The sequence below is a fragment of the Dicentrarchus labrax genome, unplaced genomic scaffold (assembly GCF_905237075.1).
Source record: "Dicentrarchus labrax unplaced genomic scaffold, dlabrax2021, whole genome shotgun sequence".
In the NCBI taxonomy this organism is placed as follows: Eukaryota; Metazoa; Chordata; class Actinopteri; family Moronidae; genus Dicentrarchus; species Dicentrarchus labrax.
In genome coordinates, this window is record NW_026136722.1 from 20,683,606 (window position 1) to 20,711,355 (window position 27,750).

General features: G+C 49.2%; 2 protein-coding genes across 2 annotated transcripts in view; one reads left to right on the forward strand and one right to left on the reverse strand.

The window, feature by feature from the left end:
- LOC127356796 (uncharacterized) overlaps nt 1-27,750 on the reverse strand; it is a 281,317-nt gene that overhangs the window by 233,786 nt on the left and 19,781 nt on the right. The gene's annotated exons all lie outside the window — the stretch shown is intronic.
- On the forward strand, nt 8,816-10,196 carry LOC127355822 (piggyBac transposable element-derived protein 3-like). Its single transcript, XM_051387058.1, has 2 exons — nt 8,816-9,188; nt 9,464-10,196. The coding sequence occupies exons 1-2, from the start codon at nt 8,953-8,955 to the stop codon at nt 9,744-9,746; spliced, it is 519 nt and encodes a 172-aa protein (XP_051243018.1). The 5' UTR covers nt 8,816-8,952; the 3' UTR covers nt 9,747-10,196.

The following is a 27,750-nucleotide window of genomic DNA, read 5'->3' on the forward strand; positions in this document are numbered from 1 at the left end:
GGCTGTCTGAGTGTTACACGCCTCCTGATTGGCTGGCTGAGTGTTACATGGCCCCTGATTGGCTTGCTGTGTGTTACACGCCTGCTGATTGGCTGCGCAAGTGTTACACGCCTCCTGATTGGCTGGCTGACTGTGACACGCCTCCTTATTGGCTGGCTGAGTGTTACACGCCTCCTGATTGGCTGGCTGAGTGTTACACCCCTCCTAATTGGCTGTCTGAGTGTGAAACGGCTCCTTATTGGCTGCCTGAGTGTTACACGCCTCCTAATTGGCTGGCTGAGTGTGACACGCCTCCTGATTGGCTGGCTGAATGTTAAACTGCTCCTGATTGGCTGGCTGAATGTCAAAGGCCTCCTGATTGGCTGGCTGTGTGTTACACCCGTCCTAATTGGCTGCCTGAGTGTGACACGCCTCCTGATTGGCTGCGCAAGTGTTACACGCCCCCTGATTGGCTGCGCAAGTGTTACATGCCTCCTGATTGGCTGGCTGAGTGTTACACGCCCCCTGATTGGCTGTCTGAGTGTTACACGCCTCCTGATTGGCTGGCTGAGTGTTACATGCCCCCTGATTGGCTGTCTGAGTTTGACACGCCTCCTGATTGGCTGGCTGAATGTTAAACGGCTCCTGATTGGCTGGCTGAATGTCAAAGGCCTCCTGATTGGCTGGCTGTGTGTTACACCCGTCCTAATTGGCTGCCTGAGTGTGAAACGCCTGCTTATTGGCTGCCTGAGTTTTACACGCCTCCTAATTGGCTGGTTGAGTGTTACATGCCCCCTGATTGGCTGTCTGAGTGTGACACGTCTCCTTATTGGCTGACTGAGTGTTACATGCCTCCTGATTGGCTGGCTGAGTGTGACACGCCTCCTGATTGGCTGGCTGAGTGTTAAACGGCTCCTGATTGGCTGGCTGAATGTCAAAGGCCTACTGATTGGGTGCCTGAGTGTTAAATGCGTCCTGATTCGCTTGCTGTGTGTTACACGCCTGCTGATTGGCTGCGCAAGTGTTACACGCCTCCTGATTGGCTGGCTGACTGTGACACGCCTCATTATTGGCTGGCTGAGTGTTACACGCCTCCTGATTGGCTGGCTGAGTGTTACACCCCTCCTAATTGGCTGTCTGAGTGTGAAACGGCTCCTTATTGGCTGCCTGAGTGTTACACGCCTCCTAATTGGCTGGCTGAGTGTTACAAGCCTCCTGATTGGCTGGCTGAGTGTTACACAACTCCTGATTGGCTACCTGAGTGTGAAACGCCTCCTGATTGGCTGGCTGAGTGTTACACGCCTCCTGATTGGCTGGCTGAGTGTTAAACGGCTCCTGATTGGCTGGCTGAATGTCAAAGGCCTCCTGATTGGCTGCCTGAGTGTTAAACGCGTCCTGATTGGCTGGCTGTGTGTTACACACCTCCTGATTGGCTGCGCAAGTGTTACACACCTCCTGATTGGCTGGCTGAGTGAGACAAGCCTCCTTATTGGCTGGCTGTGTGTTACACGCCTCCTGATTGGCTGTCTGGGTGTGACACGTCTCCTTATTGGCTGACTGAGTGTTACATGCCTCCTGATTGGCTGGCTGAGTGTGACACGCCTCCTGATTCGCTGGCTGAGTGTTAAACGGCTCCTGATTGGCTGGCTGAATGTCAAAGGCCTACTGATTGGCTGCCTGAGTGTTAAATGCGTCCTGATTGGCTTGCTGTGTGTTACACGCCTGCTGATTGGCTGGCTGAGTGTTACACAACTCCTGATTGGCTACCTGAGTGTGAAACGCCTCCTGATTGGCTGGCTGAGTGTTACACGCCTCCTGATTGGCTGGCTGAGTGTTAAACGGCTCCTGATTGGCTGGCTGAATGTCAAAGGCCTCCTGATTGGCTGCCTGAGTGTTAAACGCGTCCTGATTGGCTGGCTGTGTGTTACACACCTCCTGATTGGCTGCGCAAGTGTTACACAACTCCTGATTGGCTGGCTGAGTGTGACACGCCTCTTTATTGGCTGGCTGTGTGTTACACGCCTCCTGATTGGCTGCGCAAGTGTTACACGCCCCCTGATTGGCTGTCTGAGTGTTACATGCCTCCTGATTGGCTGGCTGAGTGTTACACGCCCCCTGATTGGCTGTCTGAGTGTTACACGCCTCCTGATTGGCTGGCTGAGTGTTAAACGGCTCCTGATTGGCTGGCTGAATGTCAAAGGCCTCCTGATTGGCTGGCTGTGTGTTACACCCGTCCTAATTGGCTGCCTGAGTGTGACACGCCTGCTTATTGGCTGCCTGAGTGTTACACGCCTCCTAATTGGCTGGTTGAGTGTTACATGCCCCCTGATTGGCTGTCTGAGTGTGACACGTCTCCTTATTGGCTGACTGAGTGTTACATGCCTCCTGATTGGCTGACTGAGTGTGACACGCCTCCTGATTTGCTGGCTGAGTGTTAAACGGCTCCTGATTGGCTGGCTGAATGTCAAAGGCCTACTGATTGGCTGCCTGAGTGTTAAATGCGTCCTGATTGGCTTGCTGTGTGTTACACGCCTGCTGATTGGCTGCGCAAGTGTTACACGCCTCCTGATTGGCTGGCTGACTGTGACACGCCTCCTTATTGGCTGGCTGAGTGTTACACGCCTCCTGATTGGCTGGCTGAGTGTTACACCCCTCCTAATTGGCTGCCTGAGTGTGAAACGGCTCGTTATTGGCTGCCTGAGTGTTAGACGCTTCCTAATTGGCTGGCTGAGTGTTACACGCCCCCTGATTGGCTGTCTGAGTGTGACACGCCTCCTGATTGGCTGGCTGTGTGTTACACCCGTCCTAATTGGCTGCCTGAGTGTGACACGCCTGCTTATTGGCTGCCTGAGTGTTACACGCCTCCTAATTGGCTGGTTGAGTGTTACATGCCCCCTGATTGGCTGTCTGAGTGTGACACGTCTCCTTATTGGCTGACTGAGTGTTACATGCCTCCTGATTGGCTGGCTGAGTGTGACACGCCTCCTGATTTGCTGGCTGAGTGTTAAACGGCTCCTGATTGGCTGGCTGAATGTCAAAGGCCTACTGATTGGCTGCCTGAGTGTTAAATGCGTCCTGATTGGCTTGCTGTGTGTTACACGCCTGCTGATTGGCTGCGCAAGTGTTACACGCCTCCTGATTGGCTGGCTGACTGTGACACGCCTCCTTATTGGCTGGCTGAGTGTTACACGCCTCCTGATTGGCTGGCTGAGTGTTACACCCCTCCTAATTGGCTGCCTGAGTGTGAAACGGCTCCTTATTGGCTGCCTGAGTGTTACACGCCTCCTAATTGGCTGGCTGAGTGTTACACGCCTCCTGATTGGCTGGCTGAGTGTTACACAACTCCTGATTGGCTACCTGAGTGTGAAACGCCTCCTGATTGGCTGGCTGAGTGTTACACGCCTCCTGATTGGCTGGCTGAGTGTAAAACGGCTCCTGATTGGCTGGCTGAATGTCAAAGGCCTCCTGATTGGCTGCCTGAGTGTTAAACGCGTCCTGATTGGCTGGCTGTGTGTTACACAGCTCCTGATTGGCTGCGCAAGTGTTACACACCTCCTGATTGGCTGGCTGAGTGTGACACGCCTCCTTATTGGCTGGCTGTGTCTTACACGCCTCCTGATTGGCTGTCTGAGTGTGACACGTCTCCTTATTGGCTGACTGAGTGTTACATGCCTCCTGATTGGCTGGCTGAGTGTGACACGCCTCCTGATTGGCTGGCTGAGTGTTAAACGGCTCCTGATTGGCTGGCTGAATGTCAAAGGCCTACTGATTGGCTGCCTGAGTGTTAAATGCGTCCTGATTGGCTTGCTATGTGTTACACGCCTGCTGATCGGCTGGCTGAGTGTTACACAACTCCTGATTGGCTACCTGAGTGTGAAACGCCTCCTGATTGGCTGGCTGAGTGTTACACGCCTCCTGATTGGCTGGCTGAGTGTTAAACGGCTCCTGATTGGCTGGCTGAATGTCAAAGGCCTCCTGATTGGCTGCCTGAGTGTTAAACGCGTCCTGATTGGCTGGCTGTGTGTTACACACCTCCTGATTGGCTGCGCAAGTGTTACACAACTCCTGATTGGCTGGCTGAGTGTGACACGCCTCTTTATTGGCTGGCTGTGTGTTACACGCCTCCTGATTGGCTGCGCAAGTGTTACACGCCCCCTGATTGGCTGTCTGAGTGTTACATGCCTCCTGATTGGCTGGCTGAGTGTTACACGCCCCCTGATTGGCTGTCTGAGTGTTACACGCCTCCTGATTGGCTGGCTGAGTGTTAAACGGCTCCTGATTGGCTGGCTGAGTGTTAAACGCCTCCTGATTGGCTGGCTGTGTGTTACACCCGTCCTAATTGGCTGCCTGAGTGTGACACGCCTGCTTATTGGCTGCCTGAGTGTTACACGCCTCCTAATTGGCTGGTTGAGTGTTACATGCCCCCTGATTGGCTGTCTGAGTGTGACACGTCTCCTTATTGGCTGACTGAGTGTTACATGCCTCCTGATTGGCTGGCTGAGTGTGACACGCCTCCTGATTTGCTGGCTGAGTGTTAAACGGCTCCTGATTGGCTGGCTGAATGTCAAAGGCCTACTGATTGGCTGCCTGAGTGTTAAATGCGTCCTGATTGGCTTGCTGTGTGTTACACGCCTGCTGATTGGCTGCGCAAGTGTTACACGCCTCCTGATTGGCTGGCTGACTGTGACACGCCTCCTTATTGGCTGGCTGAGTGCTACACGCCTCCTGATTGGCTGGCTGAGTGTTACACCCCTCCTAATTGGCTGCCTGAGTGTGAAACGGCTCCTTATTGGCTGCCTGAGTGTTAGACGCCTCCTAATTGGCTGGCTGAGTGTTACACGCCTCCTAATGGGCTGGCTGAGTGTTACACGCCTCCTGATTGGCTGGCTGAGTGTTACACGACTCCTGATTGGCTACCTGAGTGTTACAGGCCTCCTGATTGGCTGGCTGAGTGTTACACGCCTCCTGATTGGCTGGCTGAGTTTTAAACGGCTCCTGATTGGCTGGCTGAATGTTAAACGGCTCCTGAATGGCTGGCTGAATGTCAAAGGCCTCCTGATTGGCTGGCTGTGTGTTACACCCGTCCTAATTTGCTGCCTGAGTGTGACACGCCTCCTTATTGGCTGCCTGAGTGTTACATTCCGCCTAATTGGGTGCCTGAGTGTGAAACGCCTCCTGATTGGCTGGTTGAGTGTTACATGCCCCCTGATTGGCTGGATGAGTGTGTACGTCTCCTGATTGGTTGGCTGAATGTCAAAGACCTCCTGATTGGCTGGCTAAGTGTGACACGCCTCCTTATTGGCAAGCTGAGTGTTACACGCCCCCTGATTGGCTGGCTAAGTGTTACATGCCCCCTGATTGCCTGTCTGAGTGTTACACGCCTCCTGATAGGCTGGCTGAGCGTTACACGCCCCCTGATTGGCTGGCTGAGTGTTACACACGTTCTGATTGGCTGGCTAAGAGTCAAAGGCTTACTGATTGGCTACCTGAGTGTTACACGAAACAAATAGCTGGAAAATCTGAAAGGAAATGGCGCTCTTCCAAATTATCAGAATATCGCTCAAATTGGCAAGATAATCTTAAAACTTATAGAAAGGCCCTCCGTAATGCCAGAGGAGCCTATTACTCAGCACTAATAGAAGAAAATAAGAACAACCCTAGGTTCCTCTTCAGCACTGTAGCCAGGCTGACAGAGAGTCACAGCTCTATCGAGCCACATATCCCCATAAACTTAAGTAGCAATGACTTCATGAGCTTCTTCTATAATAAAATTATTACTATTAGAGAAAAAATTAATCACCAACTGCCATCAACAATTATCAGTGGCTCTCCAAGTTCAGGGACTTCTGTCAAGGTAAACTTAGATATATATTTAGACTGTTTTTCTGCTAACGACCTTCATCAGTTAACTTCAATCATTTCTTCATCAAAGCCATCAACCTGTCTATTAGACCCGATCCCAACTAGGCTGCTTAAAGAAGTTGTTCCCTTAATTGGCACTTCTTTACTGGATATGATTAATCTTTCTTTATTATCAGGATATGTACCACAGTCCTTTAAAGTAGCTGTAATTAAACCCCTTCTTAAAAAGTCCACTCTTGACCCAGGGGTTTTAGCCAACTATAGACCGATTTCTAACCTCCCCTTCCTCTCTAAGATTCTGGAGAAAGTAGTCGCCAAAGAGTTGTGTGACTTTCTACATAACAATAGTTTATTTGAGGATTTTCAGTCAGGATTTAGAGTTCATCATAGCACAGAGACAGCTCTGGTTAAAGTTAATAATGACCTTCTGACTGCTTCTGACAATGGACTTGTCTCTGTACTTGTATTATTAGATCTTAGTGCTGCATTTGACACCATTGACCATAATATTCTTTTACAGAGACTTGAGCATCAAATTGGCATTAAAGGAACCGCACTAAGCTGGTTTCAGTCATATTTATCAGATCGCTCGCAGTTTGTACATGTTAACGATGAATCTTCAATAAATACTACAGTTAGTCATGGAGTTCCACAAGGTTCTGTACTCGGACCAATACTATTTACTTTATATATGCTCCCTTTAGGCAACATTATTAGGAATCACTCCATTAACTTTCACTGTTATGCAGATGATACGCAGTTATATCTATCAATCAAACCCAATGAAATTAATCAATTATCTAAATTACAAACATGTCTTACGGACATAAAATCCTGGATGACCTGCAATTTTCTGATGTTAAACTCAGAAAAAAACGAAATTCTTGTTCTTGGCCGCAAAAACCTTAGAGACTCATTGTCTAAAGATATAGTCACTCTAGATGGCAACCCATTTGGCCCCACTGGCAACAATTGTTGCCAAAGTGTATCACTGTCATTTTCGACTCACAATAAAAAATCTCAAAGGTACTAATGCAACTTTTTCCACTTATATGCTAGTAGACAACTTAGACAAAGGTTTTGATTTTTAAAAAGTCGTTTCCAAGTGCTTCCTATCGCATGACATCATCTGCTTCCTGCTCCTTCCGGCTGAAGACATGGCGGTTGCAAATCGTCCTGGAAAGAGGTAATTTTCATAAATTTCTTATGATTTTCCCCCCAAATATATTTATAATTATTTAATCATTCAAGTCTCTAGAGTAATCCTCCCCCCAAAAATTGTACCTAGGATAAATATTTTTTTGTTCATGGGCTTATTTCTGTGAGTGGCAACAAAAGTTGCCAGTGGGCACATAGCGTGTCGCTAACTAAACGAAAACACATTCTGCAGGATTGCTCCTAATTTGCTTATTTAAAATTGTAGAATGATGTACAATGGCTCATTTTAGTCCTCTTAGAATACTCTTCCTAGCTAAATAAATTCACAGGTATTCAAGGCCTGTGTGTATAGGATTTTTATACATTACCATATATCATTTTCTTGCTAGCTAACATAATTTTCTTGCTAGCTAACATCGTTTTCTTGCTAGCTAACATTAGCTTGTGTTTTACTGAGGTAAAAAATGTTGATGTGCAGTTGGAGGTGCATTTTTCTTGACACACAAGTACTTACGACCACTTACGACCACACCTACAATGGCCCCCCCCCACACACACACACACAAATCCCCCTTTTCCCTCTGGTATGCTATGTATGTAAGCATTTTTCATAAAATAACATAGGTCAAGATAAAAATCAATCATGTATGTTGTCCTTTCCTTAGGTACTCCGTAGCAGAGGTCCTGGCCATGCTGCAGGACTCTGAAACTGTGGCGGACATCACAGTTGTGCCTGAGTCAGAAATGCACGCACATGACACAGACTGTGACAGTGACCAATCTGATGACGAGGCCACTGGTGACCATAACCGCCTCCCATCGAGATTACTGAAAGGTGAAGGCTTTCTACCTAATTCAGACATGCAACTGCCAAATCCCCCCGATGATGATCCTGGCTGCTCATCCTCAGTGAGTCAGACAGAGACTAGAAAGGTCAGTGGCACAAATGAAATGGTGACCAGTCAGATCGTTGGGCCCATGCTCCACAAAACTAAGAACCAAGACAGGAAATTCAAAAAAATCAAGATTGCGGCCAAAACACCAGCACAAGCCAACAAAAAATATCAGATCCCTCGCTATGTCCCCAAAGAACATGATCCTGGCTTCACATCAGATGATCCAGTGGATATCTTCCTCACATTCTATCCCAAGTCCCTCAGAGATGCCACACTGGAAATGTCCAATCTCTACGCTGAACAAAAAGGGAAAACACTCAACCTGACTGAGGATGAACTTCTGACATTCTATGGAATTCTGTTGATCAGTGGATACAATTCAGTCCCAAGGCGGCGTCTTCTCTGGTCAGACGATTATGATGTCAGCAACACTGCTGTAAAAGATGCCATGCGGAGGAACAGGTTTGATGAGATTATGTCTTCTGTTCATTTAGTAGACAACATGAAGATCACAGCTGACCCGTTCTTCAAGGTGCGTCCCCTTTTTAAGCATCTGAATGACATCAACAAAGCAATCCCGATAGCAGAACATGTGGCAGTAGATGAGATGATGATTGAGTATTTTGGAAGGCATGGGTGCAAACAGTTTATTAGAGGGAAGCCTATTCGTTTTGGGTACAAAATATGGAGCTTAGCATCCTCCTCCGGGTTTGTCCATCAGATGGAGCCATATGTAGGAAGCCACACACATCTGGTGGAAACTGGACTTGGTCAGGGTCCAAGTGTGATTCTTGGCCTGGCAGAGAAAGCTGAAGTGCCACCTGGAGTCAAGTTTTACCACGACAACCTCTTCACAACCCTGTTCCTGGTGGATGAGATGACCCTGAGAGGCTATGGCAGCTGTGGCACGATGCGACAAACTCAGCTCCATAACGTTCCCTTCACAGCACCCAAGACCTTCAAGAAGACACCCAGAGGAGATGCTGAGTATCTGGTTGAGGTAGAGAAGCTGATTGTAAGGTGGAATGACAACAGCGTGGTCACTGTGGTGTCGAACATGGAGAGGGAGTTCACCGAAACTGAGGCGAAGAGATGGAACAAACAGAAGCGGACCATGGACAAGGTCAGACAGCCCAAGTGTATCCAGGACTACAACACACACATGGGAGGAGTGGACCTGCATGACCAGTTTGTCAGCCGCTACAGAGTCAACATCCGGTCCAAGAAGTGGTGGTGGCCATGCTTCAGCTGGGCCCTGAACAGTGCCATGGTGAACAGCTGGTGCTATTACAGGTACACAAGGCCGTATGTTATTTAGCGATATCACAATCGAGTTTGTGATGTTTGACTCAAGGACCTGCTAGTGCTCTTCGGTTGAGAAGAGCAACAGTGATGATATCCAGACCAACATCACAAACTCAAGTGTGATATTGCTTTTACAGAACATTCTACATATGGGGCATGACGCTGTAGAAAGGATGATATTGATGATTCATCAATAGCATCATATGCAAACATAAACATGGCACATTCATGCATCTATCATGCTTGCTTTGTCATTCATTTAGGTCCTGGAAAAGCGGGCAGAAGGATCTCCTCTCCTTCCAGAGGCTGGTAGCCCTGACCCTCCTTCTGCGCCATGGAACAAAGCCAAGTAGGCAGGGCAGAAGGTCTTCAATGGCGGTGGCGATAACTGATGCCACCAGGTTTGATAGTTTGAACCACTGGCCCTGCAACACTGGTAGCAGGTACAAGCGATGCAAGAACTGTGGCGGACGCACATCATTTGCGTGTGGAAAGTGTGATGTGCCACTACATGTGGAGTGCTTCAAGAAGTACCACACTGAGTAGAACATGCATGAAAGATGATGGAATGTATGGGAAGAAATATGTTATATATATATATATATATATGTTTTTAGAGGTTCTAAGAAAAAACTGTTTGTTGAGGTTTTGAGTATAAAAAAATTGAGAATAAAGAAACCAGTTCAAATTGTTTGTTGTTTTGAATTTTATACAGGGGGAACCTGAGGCTCCACCTTTTTGTTATTATTTAATATGACTTTATTATTATTTTGTTATTACTATCTTATTATTATTATTTCTCTATTATTATTAGGTGACATTTGACCTAGTGACAAGCTGTGTGACTACTGGCAACAATTGTTGCCAGTCATAAAAATGCTATTTTCTTCAAAACAAAGTACAAAATGGAAAAAATAAATACATAATATGATTCAGAGGGACTCAACTGATAAAATGATATGCCTTACAACTCTGAAAAAAATCTGGGCACAAATGGGTTAACTTGGCCTCTAGCACCACTGTCAGGAATCTTGGAGTTCAATCGGGAGGCAGACACCATCACCACATTCAAGAGTAGGCTTAAGACATTCCTCTTTGATAAAGCTTATAGTTAGGGCTGGATCAGGTGAGTCCTGAACCATCCCTTAGTTATGCTGCTATAGGCCTAGACTATCGGGGGATTTTCCATGGTGCACTGAGCTCCTCCTTTCCTCTCTCTTTATGCACTCATTCATGTCCCATTAATGCATGTTACTAACTCCACTTCTTCCCCGGAGTTCTTGTGCTTTCTCGTCTCGCAGGTTCTCATGGATCCTGGTGGAGCCTCCTGCCATGGTCCTGCTTGACTGCCATTGCCAATACTGTTGTTGCTGTGCACCTGTCTGTCTGTCTGTCTCTGTCTCTCTCTCTCTCTGCCTCTCTCTCTCGCTCTCTCTCTCTCTCTCTCTCTCTCTCTCTCTCTCTCTCTCACCCCAACTGGTCGAGACAGACGACCACCCACCTAGAGCCGGAGGATCTGTCCTAGGTTTCTGCCTTTTAACAGGCAGTTTTTCCTTGCCCTTGTCGCCAAGTGCTTGCTCATGGTGGTACTGTTGGGTCTCTGTAATTAATGTTAAAGAGTTCGGTCTAGACCTGCTCTATTTGAAAAGTGTCCTGAGATAACTTCTGTTATGAATTGGCGCTATACAAATAAAATTGAATTGAATTGAATTGAATACACCCCTCCTAATTGGCTGCCTGAGTGTGAAACAGCTCCTTATTGGCTGCCTGAGTGTTACACGCCTCCTGATTGGCTGGCTGAATGTCAAAGGCCTCCTGATTGGCTGGCTGTGTGTTACACGACTCCTGATTGGCTACCTGAGTGTTACACGCCTCCTGATTGGCTGGCTGACTGTTACACGCCTCCTGATTGGCTGGCTGAGTATTACACGCCTCCTAATTGGCTAGCTGAGTGTGACACGCCTCATTATTGGCTGCCTGAGTGTTTCACGCCTCCTTATTGGCTACCTTAGTGTTACACCCCTCCAAATTGGCTGCCTGAGTTTGACACGCCTCCTTATTGGCTGCCTGAGTGTTACACGCCTCCTGATTGGCTGCCTGAGTGTTACACGCCTCCTGATTGCCTGGCAGAGTGTTACACGCCTCCTGATTGGCTGGCTAATTTTACAAGCCCCCTGATTGGCTGTCTGAGTGTGACACGCCTCCTGATTGGTAGCTGAGTGTGACACGCGTCCTTATTGGCTGGCTGAGTGTGACACGCCTCCTGATTGGCTGGCTAATATTACAAGCCCCCTGATTGGCTGTCTGAGTGTGACACGCCTCCTGATTGGTAGCTGAGTGTTACACGCCTCCTGATTGGTCTGGCTGAGTGTGACACGCGTCCTTATTGGCTGGCTGAGTGTGACACGCCTCCTGATTGGCTGGCTGAGTGTAAAACGCCTCCTGAATTGCTGGCTGAGTGTTACACGCCCCCTGATTGGCTGTCTGAGTGTTACACGCCTCCAGATTGGCTAACAGAGTGTTACTTGCCAACTGAATGGCTGGCTGAGTGTTACATGCCCCCTTATTAGCTCGCTTAGTGTTACATGCCTCCTAATTGGCTGGCTGAGTGTTACACGCCTTCTGATTGGGTGTCTGAGTGTTACACGCCTCCTGATTGGTAGCTGAGTGTTACACGCCTCCTGATTGGTAGATGAGTGTTACACGCCTCCTGATTGGTAGATGAGTGTTACACGCATCCTGATTGGCTGGCTGAGTGTTACACACGTTCTGATTGGCTGGCTGAGTGTTACACGCCTCCTGATTGGTAACTGAGTGTTACACGCCTCCTGATTGGCTTCCTGAGTGTTACACGCCTCCTGATTGGCTGGCTGAGTGTGAGACGTGTCCTTATTGGCTGGCTGAGTGTGACACGCCTCCTGATTGGCTGGCTGAGTGTTACAAGCCTCCTGATTGGCTGGCTGAGAGTGACACGCCTCCTGATTGGCTGGCTGAGTGGTACACGCCTCCTGATTGGCTTGCTGAGTGTTACATGTCTCCTGATTGGCTGGCTGAGTGTTGTACGCCTCCTGATTGGCTGGCTGAATGTGACACGCCTCCTTATTGGCTGGCTGAGTGTTACATGCCTACTGATTGGTAGCTGAGTGTTACACGCCTCCTGATTGGCTACCTGAGTGTTACACGCCTCCTGATTGGCTGGCTGAGTGTGACAGGCCTCCTGATTGGGTGTCTGAGTGTTACACGCCTCCTGATTGGTAGCTGAGTGTTACACGCTTCCTGATTGGTAGATGAGTGTTACACGCATCCTGATTGGCTGGCTGAGTGTTACACGCCTCCTGATTGGCTGGCTGAGTGTTACACGCCTCCTGATTGGCTGCCTGAGTGTTAAACGCCTCCTGATTGGCTGGCTGAGTGTGAGACGCGTCCTTATTGGCTGGCTGAGTGTGACACGCCTCCTGATTGGCTAGGTGAATATTACACGCCTCCTGATTTGCTGGCTGATTGTTACACACCCCCTGATTGGGTGTCTAAGTGTTACACGCCTCCTGATTGGCTGCCTGAGTGTTACACGCCTCCTGATTGGCTGGCTGAGTTTGAAAAGCCTGCTTATCAGCTGGCTGAGTGTTACAAGCCTCTGATTTGCTGGGTGACTGTTATACGCCTCCTGATTGGCTGGCTTAGTGTTACACGCCCCCTGATTGGCTGTCTGAGTGTTACACGCCTCCTGATTGGCTAGCTGAGTGTTACACGCCTCCTGATTGGCTGGCTGAGTGTTACACGCCTCCTGATTGGTAGCTGAGTGTTACACGCATCCTGATTGGCTGGCTGAGTGTTACAGGCCTCCTGATTGGCTGTCTGAGTGTTACACGCCTCCTGATTGGTAGCTGCGTCCTAAACGCCTCCTGATTGGCTGGCTGAGTGTTACACACGTTCTGATTGGCTGGCTGAGTGTCAAAGGCTTCCTGATTGGCTACCGGAGTGTTACACCCCTCCTAATTGGCTGCCTGAGTGTGACACGCGTCCTTATTGGCGGGCTGAGTGTTACAGGCCTCCTAATTGGCTGGCTGAGTGTTAAACGCCTCCTGATTTGCTGGCTGAGTGTTACACGCCCCCTGATTGGCTGGCTGAGTGTTACACGCCTCCAGATTGGCTAGCAGAGTGTTACTTGCCTCCTCATTGGCTGGCTGAGTGTCACACGCCCCCTTATTAGCTGGCTGAGTGTAACACGCCTCCTGATTGGCTGGCTGAGTGTGACACGCCTCCTTCTTGGCTTTGTGAGTGTTACACGCCTCCTGATTGGCTGGCTGAGTGTTACACACGTTCTGATTGGCTGGCTGAGTGTCAAAGGCTTCCTGATTGGCTACCTGAGTGTTACACCCTTCCTAATTGGCTGCCTGAGTGTGACACGCCTCCTTATTGGCTGCCTGAGTGTTACAAGCCTCCAAATTGGCTACCTGAGTGTTACATCCCTCCTAATTGGCTGCCTGAGTGTGACATGCCTCCTGATTGGCTTCCTTGACCCTTGCTGGGTCAACTGGCGGAGCTGCTGATCCCTGCTCCAAACTGGATGATGAAGAAGACACATCAATCTCCATGACCAAAGATGAAGGACCTATAGGGAAATTAAAATAATATTTTTGGACAAAATTATTCATCTCAGAATATTCTGCAGTACACTGAGCAATTATAAAGGTTGTTCTGTTGTTAACTTACCAGGTACAGCTGAGGTTGCAGAGAGGACAGTGGGCACAGTGGATGGAGCAGAGGATAGAGATGGACCTGAGATGAAAAAAATGTTCCTTGTCATATGATTATATCTTATATTAGTATATCTTTATGAGATCATTTGACTAGAAATTAAATATATATGGTAACAGTTTCTGATCACCTGATTCATCAGCCTTGGCTGCTCCTGAGGAGGTGGATTGCCCCTGGGCTGAGTCAGTGCCTCCTCCTAAATACTTTAACAGTGCTCCTGGGGAAGTTTCATATAACGTATGAGCATAATAGGGGGTTGATGTAAAAGGAATATGTTTATTTACTCACATAAATTACTGTGCTCTGCAGCAAACAACATACCTCAAACTATAAGTTAACTAAATGAATTCATTAATGTAAAACCATATTGCTAACAAACGTCACCGCGTTTGTAATTAACGTTAGTTATTAAACATTTGCTATCAAACGTTATCAAAAACGTTGTTTTGATGCCAAAAAGTGACCCAGAATAATATATATACACTGAGAATCAACTTATTCAAAGTATTACACAAACACAACAACGTTAGCTTGAATAGTAACGTTAAACTAACGTTATCTAACCTAGTAAGACGTTTTGAACTAATGTTAGCTAGCAAATTTGCTATTATAGGCTAATGTATTTGGCAGAAAATATCAATAAATGTTACATTACCAAGACATACCTTTCTCGTTGTTTCTCCTCTTTCTCTTCCTTCCTCTCCCTCTTTCTGCCCCTAAAGGTAACGTTAAGTCCTTTCTTGCCGCTTCATTCACCTGCTCCTAGCTCCTAGATGCTCAGTGCACACGGCACTGCACGGTTGGGAGCTGTGCACACGTTACTAACGGAGCTCTGACAGTTCGAGCAGAGAGTCAGTAGGATCTACACTCTGTTAACATCATATTGAGTGTGACATGCCTCCTTATTGGCTGGCTGAGTGTTACATGCCTCCTGTTTGGTTGGCTGAGTGTTAAACGGCTCCTGATAGGCCGGCTGAATGTCAAAGGCCTCCTGATTGGCTGCCTGAGTGTTACATGCCTCCTGATTGGCTGGCTGAGTGTGACACGCCTCCAGATTGGCTAGCGGAGTGTTAGATGCCTCCTGATTGGCTTGCTGAGTGTTACACGCACCCTGATTTGCTGGTTGAGTGTTACACGCCTCCTGATTGGCTGGCTGAGTGTTACACGCCTTCTGATTGACTGGCTGAATGTCAAAGGCCTCCTGATTGGCTGCCTGAGTGTTACACGCCTCCTGATTGGCTGCCTGAGTTTTAGATACCTCCTAATTGGCTGCCTGATTGTGACACGTCTCCTTATTGGCTGTCTGAGTGTTACACGCCTCCTGATTGGCTAGCAGAGTGTTACACGCCTCCTGATTGGCTTGCTGAGTGTTACACGCCACCTGATTTGCTGGTTGAGTGTTAAACGCCTCCTGATTGGCTGGTTGAGTGTTACATGCCTCCTAATTGGCTGGCTGAGTTTTACACGCCTTCTGATTGACTGGCTGAATATCAAAGGCCTCCCGATTGGCTGACTGAGTGTTACACGCCTCCTGATTGGCAGGCTGAGTGTTACACGCCCCCTGATTAGCTGACTGAGTGTTACACGCCTCCTTGTTGGCTGGCTGAGTGCTAAAAGCCTCCTGATTGGCTGGCTGAGTGTTACACGCCTCCAGATTGGCTGGCTGAGTGTGACACGCCTCCAGATTGGCTAGCGGAGTGTTAGATGCCTCCTGATTGGCTTGCTGAGTGTTACACGCACCCTGATTTGCTGGTTGAGTGTTACACGCCTCCTGATTGGGTGGCTGAGTGTTAAACGCCTTCTGATTGACTGGCTGAATGTCAAAGGCCTCCTGATTGGCTGCCTGAGTGTTACACGCCTCCTGATTGGCTGCCTGAGTTTTAGATGCCTCCTAATTGGCTGCCTGAGTGTGACACGTCTCCTTATTGGCTGTCTGAGTGTTACACGCCTCCAGATTGGCTAGCAGAGTGTTACACGCCTCCTGATTGGCTTGCTGAGTGTCACACGCACCCTGATTTGCTGGTTGAGTGTTACACGCCTCCTGATTGACTGGCTGAATGTCAAAGGCCTCCTGATTGGCTGCCTGAGTGTTACACGCCTCCTGATTGGCTGCCTGAGTTTTAGATGCCTCCTAATTGGCTGCCTGAGTGTGACACGTCTCCTTATTGGCTGTCTGAGTGTTACACGCCTCCAGATTGGCTAGCAGAGTGTTACACGCCTCCTGATTGGCTGTCTAAGTGTTACACGCCTCCTGATTGGCTGGCTGAGTGTTACACGCATCCTGATTGGCTGTCTGAGTGTTACACGCCCCCTGATTGGCTGGCTGATTGTAACACGCCTCCTTATTGGCTGGCTGAGTGTTACACGCCTCCTGATTGGCTGGCTGAGTGTTACAGGCCTCCTGATTGGCTGGCTGAGTGTTACACGCCTCCTGACATGCTGGCTAAGTGTTACACGCCTCCTGATTGGCTGGCTGAGTGTTACACGCCTCCTGATTGGCTGCCTGAGTTTTAGATGCCTCCCTAATTGGCTGCCTGAGTGTGACACGTCTCCTTATTGGCTGTCTGAGTGTTACACGCCTCCAGATTGGCTAGCAGAGTGTTACACGCCTCCTGATTGGCTTGCTGAGTGTCACACGCACCCTGATTTGCTGGTTGAGTGTTACACGCCTCCTGATTGACTGGCTGAATGTCAAAGGCCTCCTGATTGGCTGCCTGAGTGTTACACGCCTCCTGATTGGCTGCCTGAGTTTTAGATGCCTCCTAATTGGCTGCCTGAGTGTGACACGTCTCCTTATTGGCTGTCTGAGTGTTACACGCCTCCAGATTGGCTAGCAGAGTGTTACACGCCTCCTGATTGGCTGTCTAAGTGTTACACGCCTCCTGATTGGCTGGCTGAGTGTTACACGCATCCTGATTGGCTGTCTGAGTGTTACACGCCCCCTGATTGGCTGGCTGATTGTAACACGCCTCCTTATTGGCTGGCTGAGTGTTACACGCCTCCTGATTGGCTGGCTGAGTGTTACAGGCCTCCTGATTGGCTGGCTGAGTGTTACACGCCTCCTGACATGCTGGCTAAGTGTTACACGCCTCCTGATTGGCTGGCTGAGTGTTACACGCCTCCTGATTGGCTGGCTGATTGTGACACGCCTCCTTATTGGCTGGCTGAGTGTTACACGCCTCCTGATTGGCTGGCTGAGTGTTACATGCCTCCTGATTGGCTGGCTGAGTGTGACACGACTCCTTATTGGCTGGCTGAGTGTTACATGCCTCCTGATTGGTTAGCTGAGTGTTAAACGTCTCCTGATTGGCTGGCTGAATGTCAAAGGCCTCCTGATTGGCTGCCTGAGTGTTACACGCCTCCTGATTGGCTGGCTGAGTGTGACACGCCTCCTGATAAGCTGGTCTAGTGTTACACGCTTCCTGATTGGGTGGCTGAGTGTTACGCGCCCCCTGATTGGCTGGCTACGTGTTACATGCCTCCTGATTGGCTGGCTGAGTGTTACACAGCTCCTGATTGTCTGGCTGAGTGTTAAACGCCCCCTGATTTGCTATCTGACTGTTACACGCCTCCTGATTGGCTTCCTGAGTGCGACACGCCTCCTGATTGGCCGGCTAAGTGTTACATGCCTCCTGCTTGGCTTTCTGAGTGATACATGCCTCCTGATTGGATGGCTGAGTGTTACACGCCTCCTGATTGGCTGTCTGAGTGTTACACGCCCCCTGATTGGCTGTCTAAGTGTTATACGCCTCCTGATTGGCTGGCTGAGTATTACACGCCCCCTGATTGGGTGGCTGTTTGTTACACGCCCCCTGATTGGCTGTCTATGTGTTACACGCCTCCTGATTGGCTAGCTGAGTGTTACACGCCTCCTGAGTGGTTGGCTGAGTGTTACACTCCTTCTGATTGGCTAGCTGAGTGTTACACGCCTCCTGCTTGGTAGCTGAGTGTTACACGCCTCCTGATTGGCTTCCTGAGTGTGACACGCCTCCTGATTGGCAGTCTGAGTTTTACATGCCTCCTGCTTGGCTTTCTGAGTGATACATGTCTCCTGATTGGATGGCTGAGTGTTACACGCCCCCTGATTGGCTGTCTGAGTGTTACACGCCTCCTGATTGGCTAGCTGAGTGTTACACGCCTCCTGATTGGCTGTCTGAGTGTTACAAGCCCCCCGATTGGCTGTCTAAGTGTTACACGCCTCCTGATTGGCTGGCTGATTGTGACACGCCTCCTTATTGGCTGGCTGAGTGTTACACGCCTCCTGATTGGCTGGCTGAGTGTTACACGCCTCCTGATTGGCTGTCTGAGTGTTACATGCCCGCTGATTGGCTGTCTAAGTGTTACACGCCTCCTGATTGGCTGGCTGAGTGTTACACGCATCCTGATTGGCTGTCTAAGTGTTACACGCCTCCTGATTGGCTGGCTTATTGTAACACGCCTCCTTATTGGCTGGCTGAATGTTACACGCCTCCTGATTGGCTGGCTGAGTGTTACAGGCCTCCTGATTGGCTGGCTGAGTGTTACACGCCTCCTGACATGCTGGCTAAGTGTTACACGCCTCCTGATTGGCTGGCTGAGTGTTACACGCCTCCTGAATGGCTGGCTGATTGTGACACGCCTCCTTATTGGCTGGCTGAGTGTTACACGCCTCCTGATTGGCTGGCTGAGTGTTACATGTTTCCTGATTGGCTGGCTGAGTGTGACACGACTCCTTATTGGCTGGCTGAGTGTTACATGCCTCCTGATTGGTTGGCTGAGTGTTAAACGGCTCCTGATAGGCCGGCTGAATGTCAAAGGCCTCCTGATTGGCTGCCTGAGTGTTACATGCCTCCTGATTGGCTGGCTGAGTGTTACACAGCTCCTGATTGTCTGGCTGAGTGTTAAACGCCCCCTGATTTGCTATCTGACTGTTACACGCCTCCTGATTGGCTTCCTGAGTGCGACACGCCTCCTGATTGGCCGGCTAAGTGTTACATGCCTCCTGCTTGGCTTTCTGAGTGATACATGCCTCCTGATTGGATGGCTGAGTGTTACACGCCCCCTGATTGGCTGTCTGAGTGTTACACGCCCCCTGATTGGCTGTCTAAGTGTTATACGCCTCCTGATTGGCTGGCTGAGTATTACACGCCCCCTGATTGGGTGGCTGTTTGTTACACGCCCCCTGATTGGCTGTCTATGTGTTACACGCCTCCTGATTGGCTAGCTGAGTGTTACACGCCTCCTGAATGGTTGGCTGAGTGTTACACTCCTTCTGATTGGCTAGCTGAGTGTTACACGCCTCCTGCTTGGTAGCTGAGTGTTACACGCCTCCTGATTGGCTTCCTGAGTGTGACACGCCTCCTGATTGGCAGTCTGAGTTTTACATGCCTCCTGCTTGGCTTTCTGAGTGATACATGCCTCCTGATTGGATGGCTGAGTGTTACACGCCCCCTGATTGGCTGTCTGAGTGTTACACGCCTCCTGATTGGCTAGCTGAGTGTTACACGCCTCCTGATTGGCTGTCTGAGTGTTACAAGCTCCCTGATTGGCTGTCTAAGTGTTACACGCCTCCTGATTGGCTGGCTGATTGTGACACGCCTCCTTATTGGCTGGCTGAGTGTTACACGCCTCCTGATTGGCTGGCTGAGTGTTACACGCCTCCTGATTGGCTGTCTGAGTGTTACATGCCCGCTGATTGGCTGTCTAAGTGTTACACGCCTCCTGATTGGCTGGCTGAGTGTTACACGCATCCTGATTGGCTGTCTGAGTGTTACACGCCCCCTGATTGGCTGTCTAAGTGTTACACGCCTCCTGATTGGCTGTGTAGGGGATACACTACTTTTTCATTATTATTAGTATTTAATCACTAGTGATTAATAATACACTCGTAAATGGGGCACCACCTCCTTGTTTAGCTACTGGAATAATCCGGAGGAAATTATTCCGCCGATCTAATCAAATCAATTTTAAATCAATTTATTAAGTTTCAAAATCTATATTTAATCTCATATTTCTGAAGTAGTGATTTCTTTTACACGATTCATCGATTTCCCCGCATCAAATCAAACCTGCACCAACAAGGACATACGGTTATATATGTTTATTAACTAAACTAATGCAGAGTAAATAGCATGAAATGATAAACAAACAAATGACAACAAGTAACAGAATATGTGGACAATATATGAATTATTACTATTAGGTGATTCAGGAGCGATGGTGGATTTTGCGATGCGGCAGTAAGTTTAAAATATTACGAGAGTAAATTTTAGAACTGAGAGGCCCTAATCCAAAATTCTCTTAAACTTAAAAGATGGGAATCAAAGCTTATAGACAGACACCAGCTCTTCTTCATGTGTGTGAATCCGGCCGTGTACCGGAGAGTCAGCCTACTTTGTTTGTAGATGGAACTTGGAAGGATTCCAGGTCCTTGGCTTTTAGCTCAACTGCGGCTTTGCGTCACTGATCCAACAGGCTGAGGGAAGTTGCGTCTCGTCCCTGGTTCCAGTGGCAATCTCTCCAAAAGGCCCAGCGCGGCGTGTGCGCTAGTGAGCGTTGGGGGCAAGGTGGCTGGAGAATAATGTCTTTATTCGGCTGGAAACGTTTATACGTCTTCTTGAGCAGTCAACTACTGCGACGTCCTTCTGGCTGATGATAAATGTCTTAGAGTGGTTGGTCTTCAGCTTTGACTGTAAACTAATTCAGCTTCTTGTTTGAAATTAACTGGAGGATGAAACGCTGGCCTGGAGAATTCTCCAAGAAAGTCCAAGAATTTGATTAAATTCACTTTCTGTGAAAAGGCGACAATACTTGACGATAAGACTACAAAAATATAAAAGAAGAAATTCGTTTGTGTCTTGAGCTTTCAAAATAAAAGTACTTGAAAAGTACTTCAGCACGGCAAGTTATTACTTGAGGAAAAATTAACACGTGTCGCAAACGAAGTAAAATAAAGTACGGAAGTTAAAGAAAAAGCGAGAATAAATAACTAGTTGATACAAGAGAGAGAAGAAAAGCGAGCGCGAAGAGAAGAGAAGAAGAGTGACCGGAGTCTATCTCTTATAGCTTTTATTCTGGAGGCGGAACTGGACAAGAGGAGCTGACCGCGCGCGTCACTTCCTCTGGTGATAATTTGATATACGTAACTTTATCAACTTACTCCTATCGTGTTTTAAAGTTTCGAGATCATAATTCACCGTTCACAGAACCCACCATGACTTAATACATAGTTCACATGTTTTAACATAACATAACCGAAATTACTTAATGTAAAAGAAAAGTGGAACTGATTAAAGTCATTAAATCATTAATCATTAAACACGCACATAAAACAGCACTGATGGACTGTACATATTTCGTATAGTGCTAGCTTAATCCTTGTTATAACAAATATGTGTCAGGCATTTACTTATTGTATTACTATACAGTTATCAAACAAAGTTCGTTTTGAAAGTACCTTACGCTATACCAGAACCTTACCAAAGGTGGCACTGTGGCTCCATCAAACATTCAGACATTTTACACATGATTTTGTAACTTAGTCCAATCTGATGACAGAAACATCAGACAAACATTACATTTGCGTCCTTCTCATGCTGGATGGCAATCTGTTAATTAGGAGGAGATTAAATTTTACCATAATACTCCAACAGAACTAAATCTATATCTGTGCAACTGCTGTTACTGCTTCCTAGATTGGAATGTCCACTATCAACAGAAAACATCGTAATTTACACTTTAGAGGAAGGGGTGTCAGAATGCCAGATGTGGATTCCAGAGGAGTTTCTCTCTGGAGGTGGACCTGTCAGACTAAAAGAGATGTAAACACATTTCAGGGATATCTAACCCTGATTTACAATCAAAAAGGCATTTATGTTATCACACACGATCCACTTTAGGTGTAGGGTGTCGTTCTGATCTGTGGAGAAGTCAGTGTTCTGTTAAAGAGGATAAAACATATTGACACCTTAGAGATCCCATCTGAGAATCTGAAAAGAACCAGGCTCTCTGTGCAGGAGACTGTCGGCGCCACAGTCTCACCTCCCCTCCTGGGTCAAAAAGGTCAAAGGGAAAGAGGAGGCCTTGAAAACTCTCCTGGTGGAACAAAATCAAAATAATATGATGATTGTTGAATTAAGAGACAGATAAAGCGTCTCTTGTAGAGGAAGACGAGGACAAGGTCCTACAGCTGGCTTATTGTAACACGCCTCCTTATTGGCTGGCTGAGTGTTACACGCCTCCTGATTGGCTGGCTGAGTGTTACACGCCTCCTGAATGGCTGGCTGATTGTGACACGCCTCCTTATTGGCTGGCTGAGTGTTACACGCCTCCTGATTGGCTGGCTGAGTGTTACATGTTTCCTGATTGGCTGGCTGAGTGTGACACGACTCCTTATTGGCTGGCTGAGTGTTACATGCCTCCTGATTGGTTGGCTGAGTGTTAAACGTCTCCTGATTTGCTGGCTGAATGTCAAAGGCCTCCTGATTGGCTGCCTGAGTGTTACACGCCTCCTGATTGGCTGGCTGAGTGTGACACGCCTCCTAATTAGCTGGTCTAGTGTTACACGCTTCCTGATTGGCTGGCTGAGTGTTACGCGCCCCCTGATTGGCTGGCTAAGTGTTACATGCCTCCTGATTGGCTGGCTGAGTGTTACACAGCTCCTGATTGTCTCGCTGAGTGTTAAACGCCCCCTGATTTGCTATCTGAGTGTTAAACGCCTCCTGATTGGCTATCTGAGTGTGACACGCCTCCTGATTGGCTGGCTAAGTGTTACATGCCTCCTGCTTGGCTTTCTGAGTGATACATGCCTCCTGATTGGCTGGCTGAGTGTTACACGCCCCCTGATTGGCTGTCTGAGTGTTACACGCCCCCTGATTGGCTGTCTAAGTGTTACACGCCTCCTGATTGGCTGGCTGATTGTGACACGCCTCCTTATTGGCTGGCTGAGTGTTACACGCCTCCTGATTGGCTGGCTGAGTGTTACATGTTTCCTGATTGGCTGGCTGAGTGTGACACGACTCCTTATTGGCTGGCTGAGTGTTACATGCCTCCTGATTGGTTGGCTGAGTGTTAAACGTCTCCTGATTTGCTGGCTGAATGTCAAAGGCCTCCTGATTGGCTGCCTGAGTGTTACACGCCTCCTGATTGGCTGGCTGAGTGTGACACGCCTCCTAATTAGCTGGTCTAGTGTTACACGCTTCCTGATTGGCTGGCTGAGTGTTACGCGCCCCCTGATTGGCTGGCTAAGTGTTACATGCCTCCTGATTGGCTGGCTGAGTGTTACACAGCTCCTGATTGTCTCGCTGAGTGTTAAACGCCCCCTGATTTGCTATCTGAGTGTTAAACGCCTCCTGATTGGCTATCTGAGTGTGACACGCCTCCTGATTGGCTGGCTAAGTGTTACATGCCTCCTGCTTGGCTTTCTGAGTGATACATGCCTCCTGATTGGATGGCTGAGTGTTACACGCCCCCTGATTGGCTGTCTGAGTGTTACACGCCCCCTGATTGGCTGTCTAAGTGTTACACGCCTCCTGATTGGCTGGCTGATTGTAACACGCCTCCTTATTGGCTGGCTGAGTGTTACACGCCTCCTGATTGGCTGGCTGAGTGTTACAGGCCTCCTGATTGGCTGGCTGAGTGTTACACGCCTCCTGACATGCTGGCTAAGTGTTACACGCCTCCTGATTGGCTGGCTGAGTGTTACACGCCTCCTGATTGGCTGGCTGATTGTGACACGCCTCCTCATTGGCTGGCTGAGTGTTACACGCCTCCTGACTGGCTGGCTGAGTGTTACATGCCTCCTGATTGGCTGGCTGAGTGTGACACGACTCCTTATTGGCTGGCTGAGTGTTACATGCCTCCTGATTGGTTGGCTGAGTGTTAAACGTCTCCTGATTGGCTGGCTGAATGTCAAAGGCCTCCTGATTGGCTGCATGACTGTTACACGCCTCCTGATTGGCTTGCTGAGTGTGACACGCCTCCTGATAAGCTGGTCTAGTGTTACACGCTTCCTGATTGGCTGGCTGAGTGTTACGCGCCCCCTGATTGGCTGGCTACGTGTTACACAGCTCCTGATTGTCTGGCTGAGTGTTAAACGCCCCCTGATTTGCTATCTGACTGTTACACGCCTCCTGATTGGCTTCCTGAGTGTGACACGCCTCCTGATTGGCCGGCTAAGTGTTACATGCCTCCTGCTTGGCTTTCTGAGTGATACATGCCTCCTGATTGGATGGCTGAGTGTTACACGCTCCCTGATTGGCTGTCTGAGTGTTACACGCCCCCTGATTGGCTGTCTAAGTGTTATACGCCTCCTGATTGGCTGGCTGAGTATTACACGCCCCCTGATTGGGTGGCTGTTTGTTACACGCCCCCTGATTGGCTGTCTATGTGTTACACGCCTCCTGATTGGCTAGCTGAGTGTTACACGCCTCCTGAGTGGTTGGCTGAGTGTTACACTCCTTCTGATTGGCTAGCTGAGTGTTACACGCCTCCTGCTTGGTAGCTGAGTGTTACACGCCTCCTGATTGGCTTCCTGAGTGTGACACGCCTCCTGATTGGCAGTCTGAGTTTTACATGCCTCCTGATTGGATGGCTGAGTGTTACACGCCTCCTGATTGGCTGCCTGAGTGTTACACGCCTCCTGATTGGCTAGCTGAGTGTTACACACCTTCTGATTGGCTAGCTGAGTGTTACACGCCTCCTGCTTGGTAGCTGAGTGTTACACGCCTCCTGATTGGCTTCCTGAGTGTGACACGCCTCCTGATTGGCTGTCTGAGTGTTACATGCCTCCTGATTGGATGGCTGAGTGTTACATGCCCCCTGATTGGCTGTTTGAGTGTTACACGCCCCCTGATTGGCTGTCTAAGTGTTACACGCCTCCTGATTGGCTGGCTGAGTATTACATGCCTCCTGATTGGCTACCTGAGTGTTACACCGCTCCTTATTGGCTGCCTGAGTGTTACACGCCTCCTGATTGGCTTCCTGAGTGTGAAACGCCTCCTGATTGGCTGGCTGAGTGTTACATGCTTCCTGATTGGCTGGCTGAGTGTGACACGACTCCTTATTGGCTGGCTGAGTGTGACACGCCTCCTTATTGGCTGGTTGAGTGTTACACGCACCCTGATTGGCTGTCTGAGTGTTACACGACTCCTGATTGGCTGGCTGAGTGTTACACGACTCCTGATTGGCTGGCTGAGTGTTACACGCCCCCTGATTGGTTGTCTGAGTGTTACACGCCCCCTGATTGGTTGTCTGAGTGTTACACGCCTCCTGATTGGCTGGCTGAGTGTTACAGGCCTCCTGATCGGCTGTCTGAGTGTTACACGCCTCCTTATTGGCTGGCTGAGTGTTACATGCCTCCTGATTGGTTGGCTGAGTGTTAAACGTCTCCTGATTAGCTGGCTGAATGTCAAAGGCCTCCTGATTGGCTGCCTGAGTGTTACACGCCGCCTGATTGGTTGGCTGAGTGTTACACGCCTCCTGATTGCTAGCTGACTGTTACACGCCTCCTGATTGGCTGCCTGAGTGTTACATGCCTCCTGATTTGCTGGCTGAGTGTTACACGCCCCCTGATTGGCTGTCTATGTTTTACACGCCTCCTGATTGGCTAGCTGAGTGTTACACGCCTCCTGATTGGTAGCTGAGTGTTACACGCCTCCTGATTGGCTGCCTGAGTGTTACACGCCTCCTGATTTGCTGGCTGAGTGTTACACGCCTCCTGATTGGCTGGCTGCTTGTGACACGCCTCCTTATTGGCTGGCTGAGTGTTACACGCATCCTGATTGGCTGGCTGAGTGTTACAGGCCTCCTGATTGGCTGGCTGAGTGTTACACGCCTCCTGACATGCTGGCTAATTGTTACACGCCTCCTGATTGGCTGGCTGAGTGTTATACGCCTCCTGATTGGCTGGCTGATTGTGACACGCCTCCTTATTGGCTGGCTGAGTGTTACACGCCTCCTGATTGGCTGGCTGAGTGTGACACGCCTCCTTATTGGCTGGCTGGGTGTGACACGACTCCTTATTGGCTGGCTAAGTGTTACAAGCCCCCTGATTCGCTGTCTGAGTGTGACACGCCTCCTTATTGGCTGGCTGGAGTGTTACATGCCTCCTGATTGGTTGGCTGAGTGTTAAACGTCTCCTGATTGGCTGGCTGAATGTCAAAGGCCTCCTGATTGGCTGCCTGAGTGTTACACGCCTCCTGATTGGTTGGCTGAGTGTTACACGCCTCCTGATTGGTAGCTGACTGTTACACGCCTCCTGATTGGCTGCCTGAGTGCTACACGCCTCCTGATTGGCTGGCTGAGTGTGACACGCCTGCTGATTGGCTGGTCTAGTGTTACACAACTCCTGATTGGCTGGCTGAGTGTTACATGCCTCCTGATTTGCTGCCTGAGTGTTACACACCTCCTACTTGGCTGCCTGAGTGTGACACGCATCCTGATTGGCTGGCTGAGTGTTACAGGCCTCCTGATTGGCTGGCTGAGTGTTACACGCCTCCTGACATGCTGGCTAATTGTTACACGCCTCCTGATTGGCTGGCTGAGTGTTACACGCCTCCTGATTGGCTGGCTGAGTGTGACACGCCTCCTGATTGGCTGGCTGAGTGTTACACGCCTCCTGATTGGCTGGCTGAGTGTGACACGCCTCCTTATTGGCTGGCTGGGTGTTACACGCCTCCTTATTGGCTGGCTAAGTGTTACAAGCCCCCTGATTCGCTGTCTGAGTGTGACACGCCTCCTTATTGGCTGGCTGAGTGTTACATGCCTCCTGATTGGTTGGCTGAGTGTTAAACGTCTCCTGATTGGCTGGCTGAATGTCAAAGGCCTCCTGATTGGCTGCCTGAGTGTTACACGCCTCCTGATTGGTTGGCTGAGTGTTACACGCCTCCTGATTGGTAGCTGACTGTTACACGCCTCCTGATTGGCTGCCTGAGTGGTACACGCCTCCTGATTGGCTGGCTGAGTGTGACACGCCTGCTGATTGGCTGGTCTAGTGTTACACAACTCCTGATTGGCTGGCTGAGTGTTACATGCCTCCTGATTTGCTGCCTGAGTGTTACACACCTCCTACTTGGCTGCCTGAGTGTGACACGCCTCCTTATTGGCTGTCTGAGTTTTACATGCGTCCTGATTGGCTAGCAGATTTTTACACGCTTCCTGATTGGCTGGCTTAGTGTTACGCGCCCCCTGATTGGCTGGCTAAGTGGTACTTGCCCCCTGATTTGCTGTCTGAATGTCACACGCCTCCTGATTGGCTAGCAGATTTTTACACTCTTCCTGATTGGCTGGCTGAGTGTTACACGCCTCCTGATTGGTTGGCTGAGTGTTACACGCCTCCTGATTGGCTATCTGAGTGTTACACGCCTCCTGATTGGCTGCCTGAGTGTTACACGCCTCCTGATTTGCTGGCTGAGTGTTACACAACTCCTGATTGGCTAGCTGAGTGTGACACGCCGCCTGAATGGCTGGCTGAGTATTACACGCCTCCTGATTGGCTGGCTGTTTGTTACACGCCCACTGATTGGCTGTCTATGTGTTACACGCCTCCTGATTGGCTAGCTGAGTGTTACACGCCTCCTGATTGGCTGTCTGAGTGTTACACGCCCCCTGATTGGCTGTCTACGTGTTAAACGCCTCATGATTGGCTGGCTGATTGTGATACGCCTCCTTATTGGCTGGCTGAGTGTTACACGCCTCCTGATTGGCTGGCTGAGTGTTACACGCCTCCTGATTGGCTGTCTGAGTGTTACACGCCCGCTGATTGGCTGTCTAAGTGTTACACGCCTCCTGATTGGCTGTTTGAGTGTTACACGCC